The sequence below is a fragment of the Fusarium odoratissimum genome (assembly GCF_000260195.1).
Source record: "Fusarium odoratissimum NRRL 54006 unplaced genomic scaffold supercont1.25, whole genome shotgun sequence".
Taxonomy (NCBI): Eukaryota; Fungi; Ascomycota; class Sordariomycetes; order Hypocreales; family Nectriaceae; genus Fusarium; species Fusarium odoratissimum.
Genome location: NW_022158778.1, coordinates 176,251 through 196,532, shown reverse-complemented (window position 1 = coordinate 196,532; position 20,282 = coordinate 176,251). Strand labels below are relative to the sequence as shown.

Genomic DNA, 20,282 nt, shown 5'->3' with positions numbered 1-20,282 from the left:
CCTTTGCGTTGCAGCCCACCACGCACCCCTGTTCAGTAAGTGTGGGGCGGATGACCCCATTCTAGATTCTCGAAGACAGCCAGAAGAATTCAAAGCAAGCCGCTTGGACCCTCCGTTGTCTACCCTGTTGGCTGACGCTGCAGACACGACGTAATTGGTTGTCATAAAGACAAGGGGGCCCTGGTCCTGGCCAAGCGTGTGGAGCACGAGGTGGGTTCCACACTCAATTCTTAGCCTCTCTAGGCTCTGGCCCAGCTGGCTTTGGTGCCTCGCGTCGCGTTGCAAGCACGTTAAGGCACCTCCGGCTCCCATGCCTGCAAGCCTGTAAGGTGTAAGGTAGCGACGATCCTCAACCACATCCAAGAACATCGTCCAACCTCACTCACGATGGACCACTTCGGACCTTGATGCAGGCGGCACAGCAGAGCACAGTAATCTTACGGTGGCCTATAATGAACGTTATGTCTGACCTTCCCTAGGTACACTCGACCATGCTGTCGTGTCGCCTCTGCTGACCAGTCACTCGCCACTGTAAATCACTAAAATCAAGGCCTCAGAATCCACACAACGCGGAACCTAAGTCTGCGCCCTCTCCGCCAGCCCAGACGGCACTTCCGCAAACTCTGATGCCTCTTAGGCCTCCTTTGCAAGTAGGCAAGCTACTCTTTGCTGTTGTATATTTGATCGCTTGCGTTGATTAGGAGCAATTCTTTAGACTTGACCATAATGCGTGCTGTCATCGAATGAAGCATTTGACTACCTTAGGTAGTTTAAGTAGCTTGTGTTCACAAACTGAGGCCAAATGGTGCTACATATTTCCCACTACAACTCTACCAAAATCTATTACATATTGCGAGATCTGCGTCATCAAGCTTAACTGTACTCCTACTCTATCTTTATTAGGAGTTTTACTTTGTGCGCTTTTCATAAGCAAGAACATCTTGACCCCCCCCCTATTCATGTTTCAAACAGAGCACTCATTTCCACCCTCCTTTGTTCGCATGTGGTTTTCCTTTCTTTTTTCATCATCTCTCTAGGTGCCTGAGAAAAAATTTAGGTATTGTTCTTGAGCAGCGCTATATCCATACCCCGTAGCAGCCCTATAGTCCCCTAAAACGATTCATAGCCACGGTTCTAAAGAGTGATTATTGGGTATGGAACATGATCGTTTTTTAACTCCTTGCCCCCCCTGGCTCTGAGACCTCCCCTCACACTCACATTCCCTTCCCTCCAGTTTCTCTCAGAACAGAGTGACTTTTACCCTGATGCCTCTGGACTGAGTCCGTCTCACCTGAACTAATTCGACTCTTGAACTTGGCCTTCGATCTGGTCGCTTCTGACTCGCCGTTTGAGCCCCTTCTTCTCCACGTCTTTCGTACTTCTTCTCGGCAAATCGTTCCACTAAGGCGGTTGTCAATCTATTCGAGTAATTCGACTGCCGGCGCCAGGCTTGGTTCCCGCCTCTGTTTCTGCTTGTTAAGGTTGTCTTTTGTTTCTTGGCTTCGTCTTGCCCTGTCTTCGTTTCTCACGCTCCACCTGTGAGTCCAAAAGGTACCGGCCGATGGGCTCGAGAGGTCAGAACTCTGTTGCGTCACATTTTGGTTCAATTCGACCTAGTCAAATCCAGGCTTCAATCCGGACATTCACCCTTTCTCTGCCTTTCATCTGGTCTTTCCTCAACCCATTCCCAGGACTTACATTGGCAGTGAATATCTCTCTCGCCTCATCCTGTCCAATTTCTCTCTGGTTGTCACATCGCACTATCACCCTGTCTGTGTTGTGCGTTGCTGTGCTGCCCTACCGGACTTGCACTCACACTTGCGCTACTGTACACTGCAATCGCTCCTCCTCCGCTTGCAGCCACGCTCGCAGATCTTCTCCTTCCTCCCCCGGACCCGGTTACCGCGACTGTCGGTGCCCTTGCCCTGTCTTTGGGTCTTCCCTTATCCTTCCCTAGTCCTTCCATTCTCCGACCAGGGTCAGACACCTTCTGCGTGCCGCTAAGCAGGTCTCGTACTGCTGTACATACAGTAGGCAGCTCGTACCTTGAACCAAGACTGGTAAGCTAAAGCCTGGGCTGATACTCTCACTCATTGCCCTGACACCATCCATTGTTCCAGCCCAGCGCACGCGTGCTCTGTTCTGGTTCTGCTTGTAGTGTTGGTTGTACTGTACTGTATTGTCCAGTCCAGTTCGTCCGTCCGTACTTTCCTTCTCACTACCTGTGAATCCAACCCTCAATCCGACGTCCTTCCTTGCCTCTTTTCCTTCTTCTTTTCATCCCCTGGCCCTTCCTATTCCTAGGTGGCTCTTTCCATCTTGGCCCAATCCGAGTCCAGATTCCGAGTCCTCTTGTCCCCTCCATTTACAATCCACCGCGCTTCTCCCTCCTGCGCCATCATTTTTCAAATCCCTCTTGTCTTCTTTTCGCATCGCCGCATTTACCACGTCTTTCACGACATCCTCCTCCTGCTTACCAGCTAATATCCGCCCCTCGTCTCTCAGCCTCGACTGAATTTTCTAATTGTACGAACCCTGTCGCCAACCGACTGCTCCCGCCCGCCGCGACGCCAGTCTGACAGCCTGTCCGACCCTCCCAGCAGAAAACACCAATCGTCTGTACCACCGAACTAGGTTCATTGAATCAACTCAACTCGACAACATCGCATACGAACTCCTCGAGACGAATCAGCATCACGGGCCCCCATCTCTCAATTCGAACACCCCTTGCTCGCCACCAACCCGCATGTCGTGTAGCTATTGAGTCAATTCTCTTGGGCTACTTCGCGACAATTGCGTTTTCAATCACGACCTCGAAATTCAATCCTACCCTGCTCTAATCCAACGTTCGAAGCTCGATCGGCTCGCTCTTTGAGATAATTTGGTCTCCGGCAGTTCGTGAGGCTATTTGGTTCCGGTAAATCGCTTTATCTTGGTACAAATACTCAACTGCCCGAAGGGCTACGGTGCTCCAGTCGCGAGACTGGTAGCTCTCCATGAGCACCATGGACCGCGCCGCTTGTCATGTTATTTACGTCAATCGCAATGCCAGCGAAGATGGATTGATTCACAGCACTTCTGGCGACAGCACATCCGATTGGGCAGCGGATGAGGCTCGTCACGTCGTACAACCTCTGCTAGATGCCTTCGGAGACGGTTCGTTCTTTCGTTATGGCGTCGCCATGAGTCATTTCCCCACTCACTAACATATTGTTCAGTTCACGTTTGCGCATCTGGAGGTGCCTGCCTAACAAAATTATTCGAATTACAAGAGGGTTCAATGCTTGACCTGAAGCCAACCCTGGTTCTCCTTGATACGCCAAACGATGACCCAGTGCCTGAAGCGCGGAGAAGGGCATCGTCGCCTTCTCCTTCATGCAGTTCTTCCAACGAAAATGTCGACATCCACACACCCGACGAAGCACTATACGGTCTGGGACTGCTGCAAAAAATCATCACCGAAGCGCATTTGCGCGGTATGTCTAAACTCGTTGTACCGATTCCGGTAATAAGCAATTCCGAGGCAGGTCACCCCACAACCAACGGACAGATGACCGACGGCACAGCTGAGCAGAAGCCTTTGCCATTGGGATCGCTTGACACAAATCGTCAACTCATAAGGAGGTGCCTAGATCTAGGGGCAGTCGACGTCATCATTTGTCCAATGAGCACCAAATGTATTACAAGTCTGGAAATCTGCGCCTATCGGGCTCACAGAGATGCCGCCAAGGAACAATCAACCCTGCTGGAAATTAGACAAGGTCGAAAACGGTCGTGGGTGGGAGTCAACGAAGAGAAGCCCTTCGCATATCTTCGTGAAGCCATGGTATCGGGTCTGATGAAAGGAATATGCCGTTTAGGCACCAGTGACGACCAAATCAACAATGCTCATGTGGCCGTCTCTTCAGAACGACAATCTGCCATTGCTGAGGCAATAGGAAGTTGGCGCTTCTGCGCTCACTCATTCACTGATGATGAGTTGTTGGTGGCCGCAATGGACATGTTCAGACATGCCTTAGCTATGCCAGAACTTGAGCGATGGCGGATACATGCAGGTACGTTGTACTGTTTTGGGTTGGTGTCGGTTGCCCGCATACTGACTCAGCTTCAGATCAACTAATCAGCTTCCTTGTTGCTTGCCGTGCTGCATACAATAGCTTTGTGCCTTACCACAATTTCCGTCATGTTGTGGATGTACTGCAAGCTACCTTCAATTTCCTAGTACATATCGGTGCTCTGTCGCCGTATCCATCGGGTACCGAATCCCGTTCCACGCCAGAGAAGTCGCCTATGGCTTCTCTCATAACTCCGTTTGAAGCGTTGACGCTCCTCATCACTGCTATTGGGCATGACGTCGGACACCCTGGCGTGAACAACGGTTTTCTTGTGACACTAAATGCTCCCCTAGCACAGTTGTACAACGATCGATCTGTTTTGGAATCGTTCCATTGCGCCGCTTACTCGCAGATTCTTCGACGATACTGGCCCTCGGCCTTCGAAGACACAAAGATGCGTAACCTGATGATCAGCTCTATCTTGGCTACGGATATGGGTTTGCATTTCGACTACATGAAGAAGCTCGGAGATGTTCAAGAACGACTCCAAGCTAACAATAGCGCCGACGGTTGGAATGGCCGGCAAATTGAAGAGAACAAGTCTCTCGCTTGTTCGTTACTCATCAAATGTGCTGATATTAGCAACGTGGTATGCTTCCCCCTTGTTAATGGCATCGTGGAGTCACCAGCTAAAAACGCAAATCTAGGCACGAAACCATGAAATAGCTTTGAAGTGGACTTACATTCTCTCAGAAGAGTTCTCCCGGCAAGCTTCGATGGAGAGTGAGCTGAGCATCCCTTCATCACTTATGACACCGCCCAAGCAAGACATGACTTCACTGGCTAAAGGCCAACTCGGTTTTATGAACCTTTTTGCCACCCCTCTATTCCAAGGCGTCGCCGACATCATGCCCGCTATGCAGTACACTGTCGACGAGCTTGAGATGAATAAGAGTCTCTTCGAGCTTAAGCTTCAACAAGAGAAAGAAAAGCAACCCCTAGATGACCCAATCAGGAGACGTCTTCTGAAGGAAGGTACATTTTCCCCAAGGACCATGAGCTTTGCTGTACCACAGGAGGAGGAGAAAGAGGAGAAGAGAGATATGACGACTCTGTTCGAGGCATTGGATCGCGGATCGGACACAACCCCTGTAGGGAACGGTGAACTACCCATGCCACGCCCGGAAAGGGATGACCTATCGCCGGCCGATAGTCAGAGGACAATGGGGCCATCAGCTGCAAACGGTGTAGTTGGGGACCACAGGGGATCGAACGGATCAGCTTCAACATTTGATGCGGTTAGAGAATTGGCCAACAGTGATCCGTTTCAGACGCAAACGAGAAGGGATTCAGCGAAGCAACGATCCAGCGAGACGACAGATGGAAGTGTTTCTGGGGCTTGCTCGGGAGATTGGGCTTCACAAGCGACAAGCGCTACAACGGGCAAGATGCCGATGTCACCAAGCACACGTGGTACGAGTATCGTGAGCGGAGATTCGACTGAACATGCCGTTGGAATTCCTAAGATCAATGTCGACTCTGCAAGTTTGAAAGACAGCTCAGGAACGCTTCGACAGGATGGCTCACCTATCGATGACGAAACAAGATCCGATGCGAGCACGACAGGTGGAAGTATCGGCAGGGCTGAGGGCAAGTCGCTACGGAAGAAAACAAGCAGGTTCAGGATAAAGGATCTTCCCTTTTTCAGAAGGCACAAAGGCACGAATTCTCCGTCTACTGCAGACATGACTGGATGAGGTATTACAGCACTCATCGGCCAGGAGCGAAAAGAGAGGCGTGGTCAAATGATGCTTCAATGACGTGCTCATGAAGCTGGAGAGGCAACCCAGAGCGTCGGATGAGTTGAGGTGATTCTGGCTGAATATTGTGTGTTCTATAAGTTTTGTTTTGGGGGAAGGTGTTGGCTTAAGTTGCTCTAATGATTGCAGTATATACGTGTACAATATCTATGTGTGGACGGATGGACGGTGCGTCTGTTCAGAAGTCCGAGGAACGGGGGTCCAAATCAGCATCTCGAGTCACTCCAAAGGAACGGAGAAACGGACTGGGCTACTGGCGTTGGCGCAAGGCAAGGTTGGGATGGTGACGAAAGCAATGTATCAAAATCAAAGAGGACGGTGGGGGCGTGGGAAAGGGTTTATTTGGTTGTCTTGGCTTGAGTATATGGTATGGGTTGGGTATATGGTATACGGCATAGGATGATGGACGTAGTGTTGGTGTTGAGTATGGCTGCGAGGCTATGATTGCACACAAGCTGTCACATGAGATGAGATATATTATTCAATGATGAAGTACTTCGAAGCCCAAACAAAATATCGGTTCTTTATGCTCGCTAATGGAGGTGACAAGCCTTGCTTAGCTGGCTTGGAGCCCACGCCTACAAGCGACTGTGCCAAGAGAAGAAGCGTGCAGACCCCTATGTCGGCAGCATATTTCCTGTTCAATGTGATGAGTAATAGATACTAACGAGTCGATTTCCATGTGGAAATTGACTTGAAGGAAGGGTTGCAGTTAGGCATTACACGACTAAATCCCGAAGACAAAATGGTGAAAGATGATTGCTCAGAATTTCCGAGTCTCCCTGACGACCCCTGTTTGCTTGGCCCTTAGGGCGCGTATGGGACCTGTTGGTCCACCGAATCTGCAGTTCTAGAACCGTCACGGATTCTCTGGAAGAGCTTCATTGGAGTCTATGTGGCGTTAGTCTGTGGGTATGAGTGGTGTTCGTAGTGAGAGACTGGACGACCAAGATCAGGCGTGCAGTTGGGACGGTACATGGCATTCTCAACTAGCCGGGCCCCAGGGAACAAGAAAGCTTCTGACATGAAATCAGGATGCCAAAATAAACTGGTCTAAAGGCCTGCTAAGATATACTAAACTTACCTAATTCTTTTCGTTACTTAGGATAGAGGTCCTAAGTTTTCTTGCCTCCCCTAGCCGGGATACAACGTTCAGGATGAACAGCTTGGCAGCACGTGCGGACTGCTAGTGTACAAAGAATGTCTTTAGTCAATAAATGATTGAGCTTCATGACGAAAATTTTGATTTTAAATAGCTTTATAAGATGTCTTATATGGGTTGTAGTAGTTGGCATATTCGAAGTCACGGATGACAGGGCACATCTCAGTTTCCAGCCCCTGCCTGCTGCGTTGAAGACTTACATACATAGTATTGCAGCAAAAGGCACAATTATTTGGTTAATAACAGTCCAATCAGAAGTCATACTGATTATCAACGCCAGCCAGTAGAAACTCCAATACCGAAGGCACAGGGAGCAGATTCATGGCCTCGCTCCCATTCCCGGCTATGTCAAGGCCGTTTGGAAAGCCCTCGCCATATGAAAGACCCTGGTGCACACCGTAGTCGAAATTAAAGCCGTATGCTGGTCCAGGTACTGGGGCAGAAGATGGCTGAAGAGTTGATGGAGCATCGCCCATGATACTGGGGACACCAAGAGGATCAGGGCGCAGCGAAAACTCGGAAGCGCCCGTACGAGTAGTTGGAGACTCTTGACTTTGTTGAAAGGTCCGATCTTCAGATGATCCTAGTACATGCCCTCTCTGTCTCTTTTTCCACATAGCCCGTTCCTCAAACAGCCGCAGAAGACTCTTGGCATATATCCAATACTGTGATATATCTCGGAGCGTGTGGATAAGAGAGTCAAACATGCGGGATGACTTTGCAGCAATGAGAGGATTGGGAGAGTTGAGCTCACTGGCAATGTGCAGCAGGCTGGTGAAAAGAACGTGGACGGAAGGCAACCATAGATTGCATAACGTATTCTTTGCGCGGAGAGATTCGAAGATAGAGTTTATCGCTACGACAGCATCGCCACAGATGCTGTGATCCATGGCAGAGTGATGTGAAACCCGGCTCGGATCTTGATGAGGCGGAGGCCGGTGGAGAAGGATAAGAAAGTTATGATACGAGAGGTGAAGAGTTGCTTGCCAAGTGTCCGGGTTGGAATGCGAGATTTGAAGACTTTGCGGCAGTTGGGTTATAAACTTAGCAAGTTCCTCATCAGCTTCCTTGGTTGCCGCTGCTCTATCGGCTTCTGTGGATCGTAAGGCTACACGTCGTCTCATGGCCGTGGAGAAGATGATGCACAGTTTTGTATGCTCGATGGCGAAAGTTGGGTTGCCATGAGGAATGCCCTGAAAATGACTTTCGTCGAGCATCGGGGTGTCCGACTCTTCTAGGTTTCTTGAACATGTTAGATGGGGATGGGTATAAGACTTTTCGTACTCACATTGCTTGCGGTCGACCAAACGAAGCCGAAACCATGACGTCAAACTGAAATAGACACCACCAGAGCCGGACCCATTGACGTTTGTCTATGGTGTTCAGGGTACTGGAACGGGCGTCCCGGTGCATGCCCATTCCAAAGGCAGTGCGGGCTCCAATTCCGATCCAGTGCCATGAGTTATCAACGATATCTTCGAGGTTGTCACACTGCCATGTCAATAGGAGAGCAACTTGGAGGTACGTCTCGCGGTGCTGCTCGAAGCGGTAGTCAAAGAGCATCTTGGCTCTACGGAAGAAGGTATATGTGCTGGCCCTACAGTCTTCTCGGGTCGAGGAGAGTACATGGGCGCCGACGAGGAATATGGCGTTCAACAATGGTAAGGACACCAGTTTCGGAACGTCAGAGCCATTGTAGCTCGTCATAAATTCATCCTCATCGACAATTGGAAACCCTGGATTGACGTGGGCGAAATACGCTGTGACAAGCTCATCAGCCAAGGCTTTAGGAGGTAACTTTAGAGCTTCTTCAGGGACTGAAGGAACCTTTCTCGCAAGTCTACGCGTCCCAAAGTGCAACACGTCCTTTTGATCCCTTCGTAGAGCTCTGTGACGCACGAGATGGTTGAGATTTGAGAACTCGGTGCCGATAAAGTAGAGGCGTTCAGAACGTGAGATCTCGCCGACTTTTGGTAGGTCTTGACCGATAAAGTCAGCTAGATTGCGAGTCTCGTAGGTTTCCTCGTTCTCGGCAGAGTCTTGCATAGTTGAGGGAGAGTCATGTTGATAATGGCCAGTGCTGGAACTTGGCCGCGCAATCGGATCTACGGCCACTTCCGGCCAGAGGGCTGCCGTTGCTCTGGGTGTTGCAGGAGCTGTGAGGCATTGCGGTTGCTGTCGCTGATGGTGGTGGTGATGACGCTGAGGCTGCGGCTGCGGCTGTTGAGAAGAATGACGAGGCTGGAGGGGGACGGGGCTGGGACGAGAATTAGATGCGCGAGATGATCTTTTCTTTTTCTTCTCGTATATTGTGCAATTGGGCTTGTTTTGGATCTGGCAGTGAGAGCAGGGTGTGCCCTTTTCAAGGATATCACAACGGACTTTGCGTTGGTGGCAAGTTATGCAAGCTCTTCCATCTATTGTTATGTATCAGTTGAAGGTGTAAACACAAGATGATCGGTGATATCCTCAAAGGGGTATCATAAACATACTGGTTCGCCGTCTACTGACAGCTGGCTGACCATTGCCAGTTGGAGCATGGGCAATAGTATCGCGCCTTTCGGTGGGCATTGTGTATCTCGGTAGGTATAGGTATTCTACTGTACGCCCTTTTCGCCGAGAAGAATACTTCCGATTCGGTTGTTACGAAGTGAAAGTCTGTGGACCCTCAAAGTGCCCTGAGTTACAAAAGTTCATGCCAACCTGGAAAAGGTCGAGAAGAAGTTAGTGTTCTATGGAAGGGACGAGAATAGGTAGGCAGTGTGGATCGTGCCTGCTTTATTTCGTTGTCATTGTTGAAAAGAGGAAGCATCGACTCCCAATCATTGCAGGCACTCCAGGTACCTAGTACCTAGGTAGGTGGCACTCTCAAGGTCCTCAAGGTATCAAGGTTTTCTTTCTGTTCAGAGATTTATAATCATATCTCCTTTTACGGCCTTCTTGTCCTAACTTTGCAGCGCACAGAAGAGCTCTCTGTACACTCAAAGCAAATCGGCCGACCATCCGATCAGATTTCTATAGTGCGCCCTTGCCTTGGAGAAATTATAAACTAAGTAAAGTAACATGGAGCCACAGTTCACAAGGGGCTTTTCATTGGCGTCTCGGAAATTACACCCAATCATTGTTTACCATTTTCTTCTCGGAAGTTATACTCTGAAGCTTCTCCATTAGAGAAAATATTGAATCGGCAATGAGAACCAACCACAGAAGGATCTGACTTAGACACCATCACCAAAAACCATTGCGCCCTTCACACAAACTCGAGTCGAGCAATCACGAAAAACTAATCAGATGACGTGAGAAAAATTGGCTGTGAAAGAATTTATCCATTCATATCCACCTGCTGTGGAACTGTCATGGAGAGGCAAACTATATAGATAGATGTGCCTGCAACCTCAATATAATCCATCTTCAACTTCAAGTGCACTATAAAACTCCTATATCAACCATGGGAGGAAACGAAACTCAACTATTTGGCAGCGATGCCACCATGGCTGTCTCTCCCAATGTCGACGTCGAAAAGAGACACGACTCCTCAGACGAATCTGGCTGGTCTGACACAGAATCTTGGAATCCTCTCAACCTCTCACCTATGAGAAAACTACATATTGTCATCGCCGGCTTCACGTGTACTTTCAATGGAAACTTTGGCTCTTCTATGCCCTCGGGAGCTCTCGATATCATCGCCGAGCAGTTCAGCATTACCAACCCCGTTCACCTCATACTCCTCAACTCTCTATACATGGTGGGCTATGTCCTAGGGCCTCTTCTCTTTGGACCTCTCAGTGAATATATTGGTCGGCGGCCTGTTCTCATTGGCACTTACTTGGGATACATCGTCTTTATGCTGGCTTGTTCTGGCGCACCCAACTATGCTGCCCTCCTAGTCTTTAGGTTTCTCGGTGGCATCAACGCTGCTGCTCCAACCACTGTCATCGGAGGTCTATACGCTGATATCCTCAACGATCCTTCGACTAGAGGTAACGCCATGGCTCTTTACATGACCGTCACTACAATCGGTCCTCTCGTCGGGCCCATTGTATCTGGCTTCTCATCTCCCGTATCCTGGCGCTGGCCATTTTGGATTGCTGGCATGATGGCCATTGCAGGACTTCCTCTTATCCTTACCATCCCAGAGACTTATGCCCCTGTGCTCCATAACAAGATGGTCAAGGCGCATATCAAGAGGCGAGAGAAGGAGAACAAGAAGAACAAGACTGAGCCAACTGATGAGGAGCCCTTGGAGCTGAGGCCCTTCAACGTCCGCAAGATCTTCCTTCGACCCATGAAGCTGCTCTTTACTGAGCCTATCCTTGCATCTACTTCGGTGTATCTGACTTTAGCCTACTCTGTCTTTTATCTCATGTTTCAGGCGTATCCTCGTGTTTTCCAAGGTATGTTGATATCTACCCCCGGCTCAGTCAAACGATCTAAATGTCGACTAGGATTCTATGGTCTTTCTCCCGGCATGGCAGGGCTTGCATATATCCCATGTGAGTCTCATCCGCTATACTTGACGTCTCTATACTAACATGGCATTAGTCTGCGTTGGTGTTATACTGTCTCTGGGTGTCTTCGCAATTTATACCCGATACCATGACAGGCAAACTGCTGCTGGTGCTGAATGGACAAAGAACCATATCTATCGAAGACTTCCTCTTGCGTGCATTGCTTCTCCTTGGTGAGTTCCCCCACTGTCCCCTGTTATCAACTGCAACTGACTATCTTCAGCATGGTGATTTCTCTCTTCTGGCTCGGCTGGACGGTCTGGGACTCCATGTCTCCCATCATTCCGAGCCTCGGCGGTATATTCTTCGGCCTCGGTTTCCAGCTCCTCTTCATGGGAATGACCAACTATCTCACCGACGTGTTCCGAAGTCATTCTGCCTCTGCCCTCGGCGCTGCTGCCATGTTGCGATCTATCGGGGCCACCACGCTACCCCTCGCCGCGGACAGCATGTATAATAACTTGGGGTTTCACTGGGCGCCTTCGGTCCTCGCATTCATTGCTCTGGCGATGGGTGTCATTCCCTTTGTTTTCATCAGATATGGTGAGCGTCTGGCACGTAGTAGCAAGACTGCCAGGGAGGCGTTTGCTATCCGGGACTGAGCGATGGAGAGTCAGGGGCATTGTTCTCTGGGTTTTAATGACTCGATATGATGGAGGAAAAGTTGAAAAATACCCTGTATAGTTACATAGACGGAGTTTATCTAGACGGAAGTTATAGATTTAGGCTGGGACGCGGATATGAAATAATATTTAATCCTATCCAAATCTTCTGAAGCTTTCTTTCAATGACTCTTCGTGATATGTCACAAAATACATCACAACAAAAGGGAGACCTCAAATATTTGAACATATTTTTTTTTGTTCAGATTAACTAATACTGCAACGACAAGACAACGAGCAGGGAATCGTTGTAGCAAAGCAGACTTGTCCTTGTGCAAGGGAACCGCCACCAGGGCGTATCCTGTTTCCCTTCCACGCCACTTAGATACCAGCATCTTCAGCCGATGGACTCAAAGGTCCGGAGAAGGTGGAGTGCACTGCTCAGCAGTAACTGTTCCCTCCTCTCTTACAGCTACCTCTCCGCATTGTGATGAGTCGGGCAGGCCAAGCTGCGTGTTGACTCATCTGGCGCGAGAGGTTTGTAGGGAGATGATCCTACATTCTGCCCTCAGCCATCCCTGCCCTATCCCAGTCATTCCATCACCCAAATGTGAGCAACCACAGGTTTATCCTCGAAGCGGCGTCCTCCACCGGCCGAGACCCGTCTAGCAGGCTCAAACGGCGCAGCGGTTCTCACCTCAACTCGGCAGCGTGTGTTCATTCACATTCAGGGCGATGGGGGCACCTGCGGACAGGGCTGTTGGGTGCAGGGGATGGCTGGCTGGAGCAGATCGGGTTAGACAGAGGCTGTGCAGCTGACTCCGCCCAGCAGAGATACAGTGCCCAGCTCATTGGAAGAATCCCATGATTTCACTCCGTCTTTCCGTTCTCCTTACACCGAAGACTGAAGGTCGATCGGCGCAGGGTGGTGATCCCGTTTGACAGCCAGTGCCAAGCCTTTATGGGTATATCCCAGATATTCCCTTGGTGGCGTACGCGATGTAGTCGAGACGGCCTTACGTTCAGATGCAATGTCCTGGATCCAGTCCAGTGACCATCCTGGAGGCTAGACATCGTGCCGAATGAAGCGTGAGGTTCAGTGCTCGATACTCTTTCGAAAAGAAGTCAGGTTTCGACATCAAGCCGATTATTTGTGATTCCGCTCGTAAATCGTATCATGTCTGAAAAGAAGTAGTCATTCGTCATCGAGTCGTAGAAGAGGTCGTCATTAAAATAATATCGTCGTGAATCGGGAAACAAGCCAAAGAACGAAGCGAAGTGAGTGTATCAGTTGTGTGTCGTCCTTGTTTGTAGGGGTATCTTCCAAGAAGCCTCTCTAAACCGAACAGATAAAGAAAACAGGGGGAAAAGAAGGAAAAAGAAAGTCCCGGGGATATCAGCGAAGAATCCGCAGAGAAGTTTCTGTCTCGGACTAGAGCCGAGCGTCGTGCATTGCTGCGTGTACGTCTTTTTCTTGAGAACCAAAGATGACGGAAGGAAAAAGGCCAAAGAAAACAAGCCGCCTGTATCAGATCCCTGCCCAGTTGCAAATGCATCCAAATACCCGGCCCCGGATCCAGCCATGTGGTGTTGTGGTAGATGAAAGAAAAGTCCAGAGACGATAGAGAGTTTATGTGAACGACCGTTGAAGAGCGTTTCCCGGAGAGGAATGATAAGACCAGATTCCCCGAAACTAAAAGAACGCTTGCTATGAAGACAAAGGGAAAGATAAAAAAAAAAGAATAAAAACAATGCGAGAGGGGATATTCTTATAAAAAATGGTTCGAAACACCGTTCCTGATGCAATAAAACGCCGATATGCCGTGCCCATGATGGATGATAGTTCTATGCCGCTGCGAAATTTGAGAGCTTCAACTTTTCTCCGGGAAACGAGGAAGGGATTGGTGCAGTATTAATAGCTCGAGGTCGTCACCACTGGATAGCTGTCCTGGGGCCCTGGTTGTCACATGATGGTCGCATACTCTTGGTACCGATCCCAGCCAAAGCCTCCCAAACCGCCCATGCCTCCCATTCCTGTCATGCCCATGCCGACGCCACATTGAGCAGGGGCGAGCATACTAGGAAGAGGGAGGGCGGGGATGGGTGCTGTCACTTGAGGCGAGCTCCAGAAGAAGCCGGCCGTAGAGTGAGGCTGGGTGAAGGCGGGAGTAGGTGACAGATCATCCATGGTCATGGGTGCCCAGATAGGACTTGTGTTTGAGTCGGCCGATGATGTGACGCTGGGGCTTGAGGGAAGCACCCTCCATGAGTCAACAGCAGCAAGATTGCCGTGGAGACCATGTTGCGACCACATGTTGTTGACAGGAGAGCTAGGGAGCAGTGTAGGTTGTCGGACAACTTCGACGACACGAGGAGGGGGAGGAGGTAGCAGGGGCTTCATAAGAGCACTGATGCAGTTCTTGACCTCCTCGCTCTTGCCGCAGAGGAGTTCACCAGCGCCCTCCTCCTCGAGACCCTCAAGAGCAGAGACGTGGGTGCGGAAGACAAACTTGTTGATGTCTTGAACAAAATCGTCGTGAAGCTTCTTGCATTGCTGCTCCTTGTCTGTCCAGTCGTATGTGTTGGCCTTTGCATCGACACAGTGAATTTCCTTGTGGTACTCAACGAGAGCATCGATGGTGTCCTTGGTGAGCTTGTAGGCGACCTCATTTCGCAGAACCATGTCGACATGGACAATGTAAGCCTCAACATGTACGAGCTCGTAGTTCATGATGGCCTCGACCAGAGGGTTGCTGGCATCACGCTTGAAGTCTGACTCGGGGGTCTTGGGCAGCATGAGAGAGGTCAAGGTCCAGATGGCGTTCGGTGATGAGAGAGTCTCGGTAAGACACCGCTGATGCTGAGGTACAGAGTTGAGAGGACGCTTGACTCGGTTGATGCGCTTGAGAGTCTGTGTAAGCCAAGGCTCGACTTTTGAACCCAAGACAACGTTGACTGATGAAGCCCGGGGAGCGAAAGCGGCGGCCGACGCCGGAAGTAGTTGGACGGGCATGTTAGTGAAGCGAAGCGGAGCGGAGCGCAGGGGTGTCTACGTCTATCGCTAGGGCGGAACGAGGGGGCGGGTATCGTAGAACGGTAACGGGACGTTTTAATAAACGTCAAACGTCGGCGTTGGGCGTTGCGTTTACCGCGGGTTGAAGGCGGAATACGGGGCAAGTGATATCGAACAATAATATATCAAAAAGGGAAACGTCGGAAGACGGAGCAGAGCAGGGATTCGGAGTAGATGGGTAGATAGGATAGTAGAGGTTGATGGCGGTACTATAATATTATCTTGTCTGATCTTTTGAGGTGAAATCGCCTGCTAAGCTGCCGCAACCGAGTAAGAAGAAAGAGAACGTAGGACGAATTGCTCGTAAAGAAGGAAGAAGAAGAGGGAAGGGGAAATGGAGGGTGCAGGTGGTGTGGGGAGATGATATACTTTGGGGTTGGGTAGTAGGTGGTGGTGGTGGTGGGTAACTTAAAAGCCGCTGGTGGTGCTGGTGCCGGTGAAGTCGGAGCGGGGACTGATGAGCTAAAAGGCAGCCCTGTATTTAGTATTCTAGTGAAGTGGCTATAGGCGGCGGCCCACTGTTGGAGGGAGCCAAGCCACCTCACTCACCAAGTCACCTTACAGGTCATGACGGGCACCGACCTCCAAGCCCGCCCCGGGCAGCGTAAGCCTGACTGACTCTTTGGCCTCTTCCACATCTGCGATGCATCTGCAGCTGCACGGCACACTGACCATGTCCGGGGTGTCTCGGAGGGTGTGCAATATTCAGGTCAGGTTCTGCATGTTTGCTCGGAGGAGGCGTGCGGCTGTGTTGACCTGCATATGCTGGCTTACCCAAGAGGCAATACTTGCTGTACCTTGCGTATCGTACGCTGAGAGTCTGTAGCATCCTATCCATGGATACCTTGACAGCTGAAAGAATGCAAGCAGACGGCACAAAACAATCGGTTTTTTTTTTCCTTTCTCAGACTGTTGCTATAGTCTATAGGGCATTGGCATTGACTCACAGCGCGTGAATAAACCCTGGTCTAGGTACTCACGTAGGGCAAAAAAACTGGGAAGAGGTTTTTGCTGTGTGGGTGTGGCGTTCTCTTCAAGTACCAGTACTTGGAGTGCTGTTGTGTCCATGTACCTGCTTCTAAGCCAGCCTGCCCATCACTCACATCACAAAAGTCTGTCTCTTGGATCAAACACCTCCTTATCATTGTTGCAATACAGCTTGGGCAATTGAACAGCAGGCTTCAAGCAGTATCTGATCTCGACTCTATGAATCAATATCACTTCCCCCCTCCCACAAATCTCACCATTTGACGTCTTACCACACTTCAACGCCTAGACCATGCCCTGCCCTAGGCGCTCTCCTGTCAGGAAACAGGAAACGAAACAAACGCCGGCGCTTCATCGTATTCCCTGTCTTTGATCCTGGTCTCTTATCAATGCCGTCCTTTCCACCAGTCTAGTTTATATGTGTCCGTGTACGCACCTTGATCAGAGACCAGGCCTGGCCCCTGTGCAGTATACTTCCTCTAACTGATATGGACCTTTAACGAAACCACACTTGATAGTTTATTAGCAGAAAAAAGTTGAAAAGTGACAAGTTATGTTGCTGCAGCTTCGTGTTTAGTCCTCGCTAGCAGGCCACTTTCACCCTCACATAAACCCAGAACAGACTGATCACCCAGGTCGGTACGCTTCATGGCAAAATTATGCGACCTGCTCCTGGGCCGATCGATGGTTGATGAGTCCTCCCACTCTGTTTCATTCTAGTCCCGTACGTGGTAGGCTCCTTGCCCTTCAGCATATTTTGTTGCGCTGCCTGCCGAGTGTTTCCGTAGTCCACCATCGCAAGCATATAGAAGCCTTTGAGGAGGGGAACTTTGAAGCGCCGCTTATGCGGGCTTCAGAATTCAGTAAAGCCTCGAGGGCGGATCTGGCCGTTTCCACAGAAGACACTGGTGTTTTCGCTCATTCGTGCCCTCACTCTCAGTGAGATGGGGCGAGCAGAGACATTCATGCGCTCCGGTATCCCGCGTCCCACAAGTTACCACTCGAGGAGCTCGCACGACTCGTCCATCACATCCTAATCGACGCTACGCTCGGTGAGATCAAGCGTCAATATTGTGCTCGGGGCTGGCTGATGCCCCAGGATCTTCAGCTGGCGAAATGATGGTAATAACAATGTCATTACGATTCTGTCAATGGGATTCAACGGACGCTTTGTCCAGGAGCATCTTATGAGATGACCTGCATGCGCATACGCATACGCATGAGATGGCACTTGCACTAGATAGGTAGCAGACGCACGAATACTCGGCTTTTCGAAGCAGTTGCATGCATTCTGTAGTTGGTTTAGTTCCCAGTATCACACCCGCCTCCGTGATGTGAGCCACTATTCCCCTGCCGTGAATACTATCATGAATTTTTCGACGGGTCATGCCTTGGGAAGTGAGGGAATTACACTATCACGACTACCAAAGCAGCCCTGTGCTTCTGTGCCCCTAGGACAAGCCCTGATCCCCGTTCTCCGCCCTCTTCCTCAGCATTGATGGATATCTAAGGGGTATCTTCACCTTCAACGGCTCGGGTCCCATAAGGTAGCGGTCGCTCCCGTCGTTCCCGTCTCGTCTTTAAGGAGAAAACAGGCTTCCCACGATGTGGTTGGCCATGAAACTTCATCCTGTCGCTTCAAGAGTCCAAAGTCCAGGGACATGATCCATGCATCTTGGAAACTCTGTGCCTGGATACCAGAAAGGAGAGGACACTTCTCCAAATGTGAGGAAAGGGAAGGAGCACGGGGGCTAGATCAGGAGCCAGGGGGGCTCCCAAAAGACTGGAGAGGAATGAGAGCCCGTCGATGTCCTGGTACGAAGAAGAGTCATCCATGCTAGTGTCAGACATGAGGTGAGGCTCTCGTGAAAGTGCTCCTACAGTCTGTGATTGGCTCAGGTCTCAGCAATATGAACCAATCAGAGCTAGGGGCACTTCTCGGCCCAAGTCTCTATAGCCAATCATCGTTCAGAGATGGCTCAAGACAAAGAGAGCTGGGAAGACCAGGCAAAGGGTCATGGAGTCGACGTAAAAGCCAGTCCCAAAGTGGAATATGAGTGACTTTGACAAGCCCATAATCTCTTCAGGAGGCGCCTGGCCCTTTGTGAGGAGTTTGCATCGGAGTCAAAAAAGGGCTGTCCTGTCTCGTCTTGGCCCGATCCGCTACGGACTTTTGGAGACGTGATGCATTCCAGAGAACGGGCACCAGGACCCAATATCAAGGTGACCCCCTGTTTATTCTTCGAGAAAATGGCATAGGTAAGGGGTCCGGTCACCCTTTTCCGTCCTGTTGTTGGAGCTCGTGGTGCGGTTCTAGAAGGATCACAGCATCAGGTAATCTACCCTTACATGAACGCGTGGCCAATGACCTTGCCTCAGGCCATGAGTACTAGATGATGGTGAAATGAATGATATATACGACGCGCTCAGAGACGCGTAGTCAAAGGAGGTTGATTGCACGTCAATCACCGACTGTGAGTGTGTAGGTACATAGTATGTCTTGGAGCTTGGGTCCGAAGATGGATGGCTGGCTGGATGGATCCACTGATCACTCGGCCGCGCGCCGGAACCAAGACTCCAAGGGAAGAAAGAATCTGCAGATGCACGTGCAACTTTCAAAGTGCCTTCTGAAAAGTACCGATACCAGGTGCTGAAAAAGACAGTGGTATTGGGAAAAAGAGAGAGAGAGAACAAGGAACCCTAGAAAATGGATCCAGGTGTGCCACTAGTCCGGTATTGTGGCGCAGTCTTCGTAGGTACCCTGTACTATTTTTGGACTTAAAAGCGCTTGTCGCTATTGGGTACGTATTTCTGGTGCATGTTACGTTGATTTACTAGTATCGAAGTTTGATAGATCTAAAGACGGAGGATCTACAATTCTTCAATTCTGCCTTTCCTCTACAGGGCCTGATACTGCATGAATATGTATGCACGCAGGCACATGGGAAATGCAAGCGACGGAGAAGCCCGTTTCCGTTCTTCAGAGGTGGTCGCTCACTCGTAGCCCGCAGGACTTTTATCCTATATTCGTCATAAGTCACATGGAAATGTCAGGTCGCATTTTGTTTCATGGGCTCTATACGGTACGCTACCATTGTAATAGTGTGTGACTGCTAGAACCCCAGGTTTCACAACGTCTCTGTAGCCGCCCTGGGTGAGGCAAAAAAAGCTAGGACTTCTATCCTAAGTGGCAAAAATACTTAGGCAGGTTCAGCATAACTTGGTTAGTCTTTCAACTGGTTATTTCCGGCACCTCGATCCAGGGTCAGAAGTTTCTCTGCTCCCTGGGGCCGCCATCGGAAAACTGTCATGCCGAGGTGACGTCGCTGGATAGTCACGGGGTTCACAGAGCACGGCTCGCTTTATGGTTTTGCTTAGATACATGGCAGTTCGGGTTGGCGAGATTGATACATGGTCAGACATGACTACATGAAGCCTCGCAGCGTATGTTCGCCCAGTGACCTGCTCGATAGCTTGATCAGCTGGAACGTAGTCCTGCAACTAGCCATGCGGCCATGCCCTTCGCCCTCTCAATTGTGGCCATAGCTATTTGGTTGTGAAAAGGTATTGACTTCATCATCCGTGTTTCTAGGGTAGGAGAAATGCCAAGTTACACGACTACCTACGCCCGGGATAAACTTTCTTTGTAAATTGGTATTTCCGTACTACTAGCCCCGATTCACTGGTTTTAAACTCTGGGAATGCAGATCAATGTTACCAAAAATAACGTGAATTTCAAAATTCGAACATCAATGATGAATTTTAATGGGTTTGCTAAGTTTGCTAGTATTGAGAGGCCGGAGCGGCGCGGACCCGATGACGGCCAAAAGGACCCACTCAAGCCGACCGGCCACTTGGCGGACAAGTCCGTAAAGTGGCTGAAATGTCAAGGATATCGATCCTAATTAGGAAATGCCCCCGGCATGAGTTTGAAAGATTGGGAGATTGACCCGCATTTTCCCTTACCGACTTTGTTAGTCAACGACAAAGTATTTTCGCATACAGCTTGATAACATGCTTGACGGAAAGCACAGGATGGCATTGAAGAAATCTGACGGCTAATCACTAATACTAC

At 50.0% G+C, this 20,282-nt stretch overlaps 4 protein-coding genes across 8 annotated transcripts; 2 read left to right on the top strand and 2 right to left on the bottom strand.

Moving 5' to 3' along the window:
• The first annotated feature begins 352 nt into the window (after window positions 1-352).
• On the top strand, window positions 353-6,404 carry FOIG_12165 (uncharacterized protein). Of its 5 annotated transcripts, none has more exons than XM_031212951.1 (5): window positions 353-431; window positions 480-3,156; window positions 3,219-4,055; window positions 4,112-4,704; window positions 4,763-6,404. In XM_031212951.1, exons 2-5 carry the CDS (start codon window positions 2,997-2,999, stop codon window positions 5,810-5,812), a joined length of 2,640 nt encoding a protein of 879 aa, XP_031057247.1. In that variant the 5' UTR covers window positions 353-431; window positions 480-2,996; the 3' UTR covers window positions 5,813-6,404. The 5 variants fall into 5 exon arrangements, with proteins under 5 accessions (XP_031057247.1, XP_031057248.1, XP_031057250.1 ...); XM_031212952.1 differs by having other exon boundaries at window positions 353-2,060; window positions 2,121-3,156; window positions 4,763-6,396; XM_031212954.1 differs by having other exon boundaries at window positions 353-2,060; window positions 2,506-3,156; window positions 4,763-6,395.
• Window positions 6,405-7,120: 716 nt separating this feature from the next.
• Window positions 7,121-9,758, bottom strand: FOIG_12164 (uncharacterized protein). Its single transcript, XM_031212949.1, has 3 exons — window positions 9,530-9,758; window positions 8,326-9,454; window positions 7,121-8,279 (listed from the first exon to the last, which is right to left on the bottom strand). The coding sequence occupies exons 1-3, from the start codon at window positions 9,606-9,608 to the stop codon at window positions 7,289-7,291; spliced, it is 2,199 nt and encodes a 732-aa protein (XP_031057245.1). The 5' UTR covers window positions 9,609-9,758; the 3' UTR covers window positions 7,121-7,288.
• Window positions 9,759-10,464: 706 nt separating this feature from the next.
• On the top strand, window positions 10,465-12,147 carry FOIG_12163 (uncharacterized protein; the record flags this gene model as incomplete). Its single annotated transcript, XM_031212948.1, has 4 exons — window positions 10,465-11,431; window positions 11,483-11,530; window positions 11,580-11,718; window positions 11,769-12,147. Exons 1-4 carry the CDS (start codon window positions 10,486-10,488, stop codon window positions 12,145-12,147), a joined length of 1,512 nt encoding a protein of 503 aa, XP_031057244.1. The 5' UTR covers window positions 10,465-10,485.
• Window positions 11,347-15,928, bottom strand: FOIG_12162 (uncharacterized protein). The gene has a single exon (XM_031212947.1). The coding sequence runs from the start codon at window positions 15,158-15,160 to the stop codon at window positions 14,111-14,113; it is 1,050 nt and encodes a 349-aa protein (XP_031057243.1). The 5' UTR covers window positions 15,161-15,928; the 3' UTR covers window positions 11,347-14,110.
• Between the last annotated feature and the right edge of the window lie 4,354 nt (window positions 15,929-20,282).

Excerpts from the sequence above, each read along its gene's own strand:
- FOIG_12165 (XM_031212951.1), top strand. The coding sequence starts at position 2,997 with ATGAGCACCATGGACCGCGCCGCTTGTCATGTTATTTACGTCAATCGC. Across the intron at positions 3,157-3,218 it reads GCTAGATGCCTTCGGAGACG|TTCACGTTTGCGCATCTGGA; the intron begins GTTCGTTCTTTC and ends CATATTGTTCAG. Across the intron at positions 4,056-4,111 it reads GCGATGGCGGATACATGCAG|ATCAACTAATCAGCTTCCTT; the intron begins GTACGTTGTACT and ends ACTCAGCTTCAG.
- FOIG_12162 (XM_031212947.1), bottom strand. The coding sequence starts at position 15,160 with ATGCCCGTCCAACTACTTCCGGCGTCGGCCGCCGCTTTCGCTCCCCGG.
- FOIG_12164 (XM_031212949.1), bottom strand. The coding sequence starts at position 9,608 with ATGCCCACCGAAAGGCGCGATACTATTGCCCATGCTCCAACTGGCAAT. Across the intron at positions 9,455-9,529 it reads TGTCAGTAGACGGCGAACCA|ATGGAAGAGCTTGCATAACT; the intron begins GTATGTTTATGA and ends ACATAACAATAG. Across the intron at positions 8,280-8,325 it reads TTTGGTCGACCGCAAGCAAT|AAACCTAGAAGAGTCGGACA; the intron begins GTGAGTACGAAA and ends AACATGTTCAAG.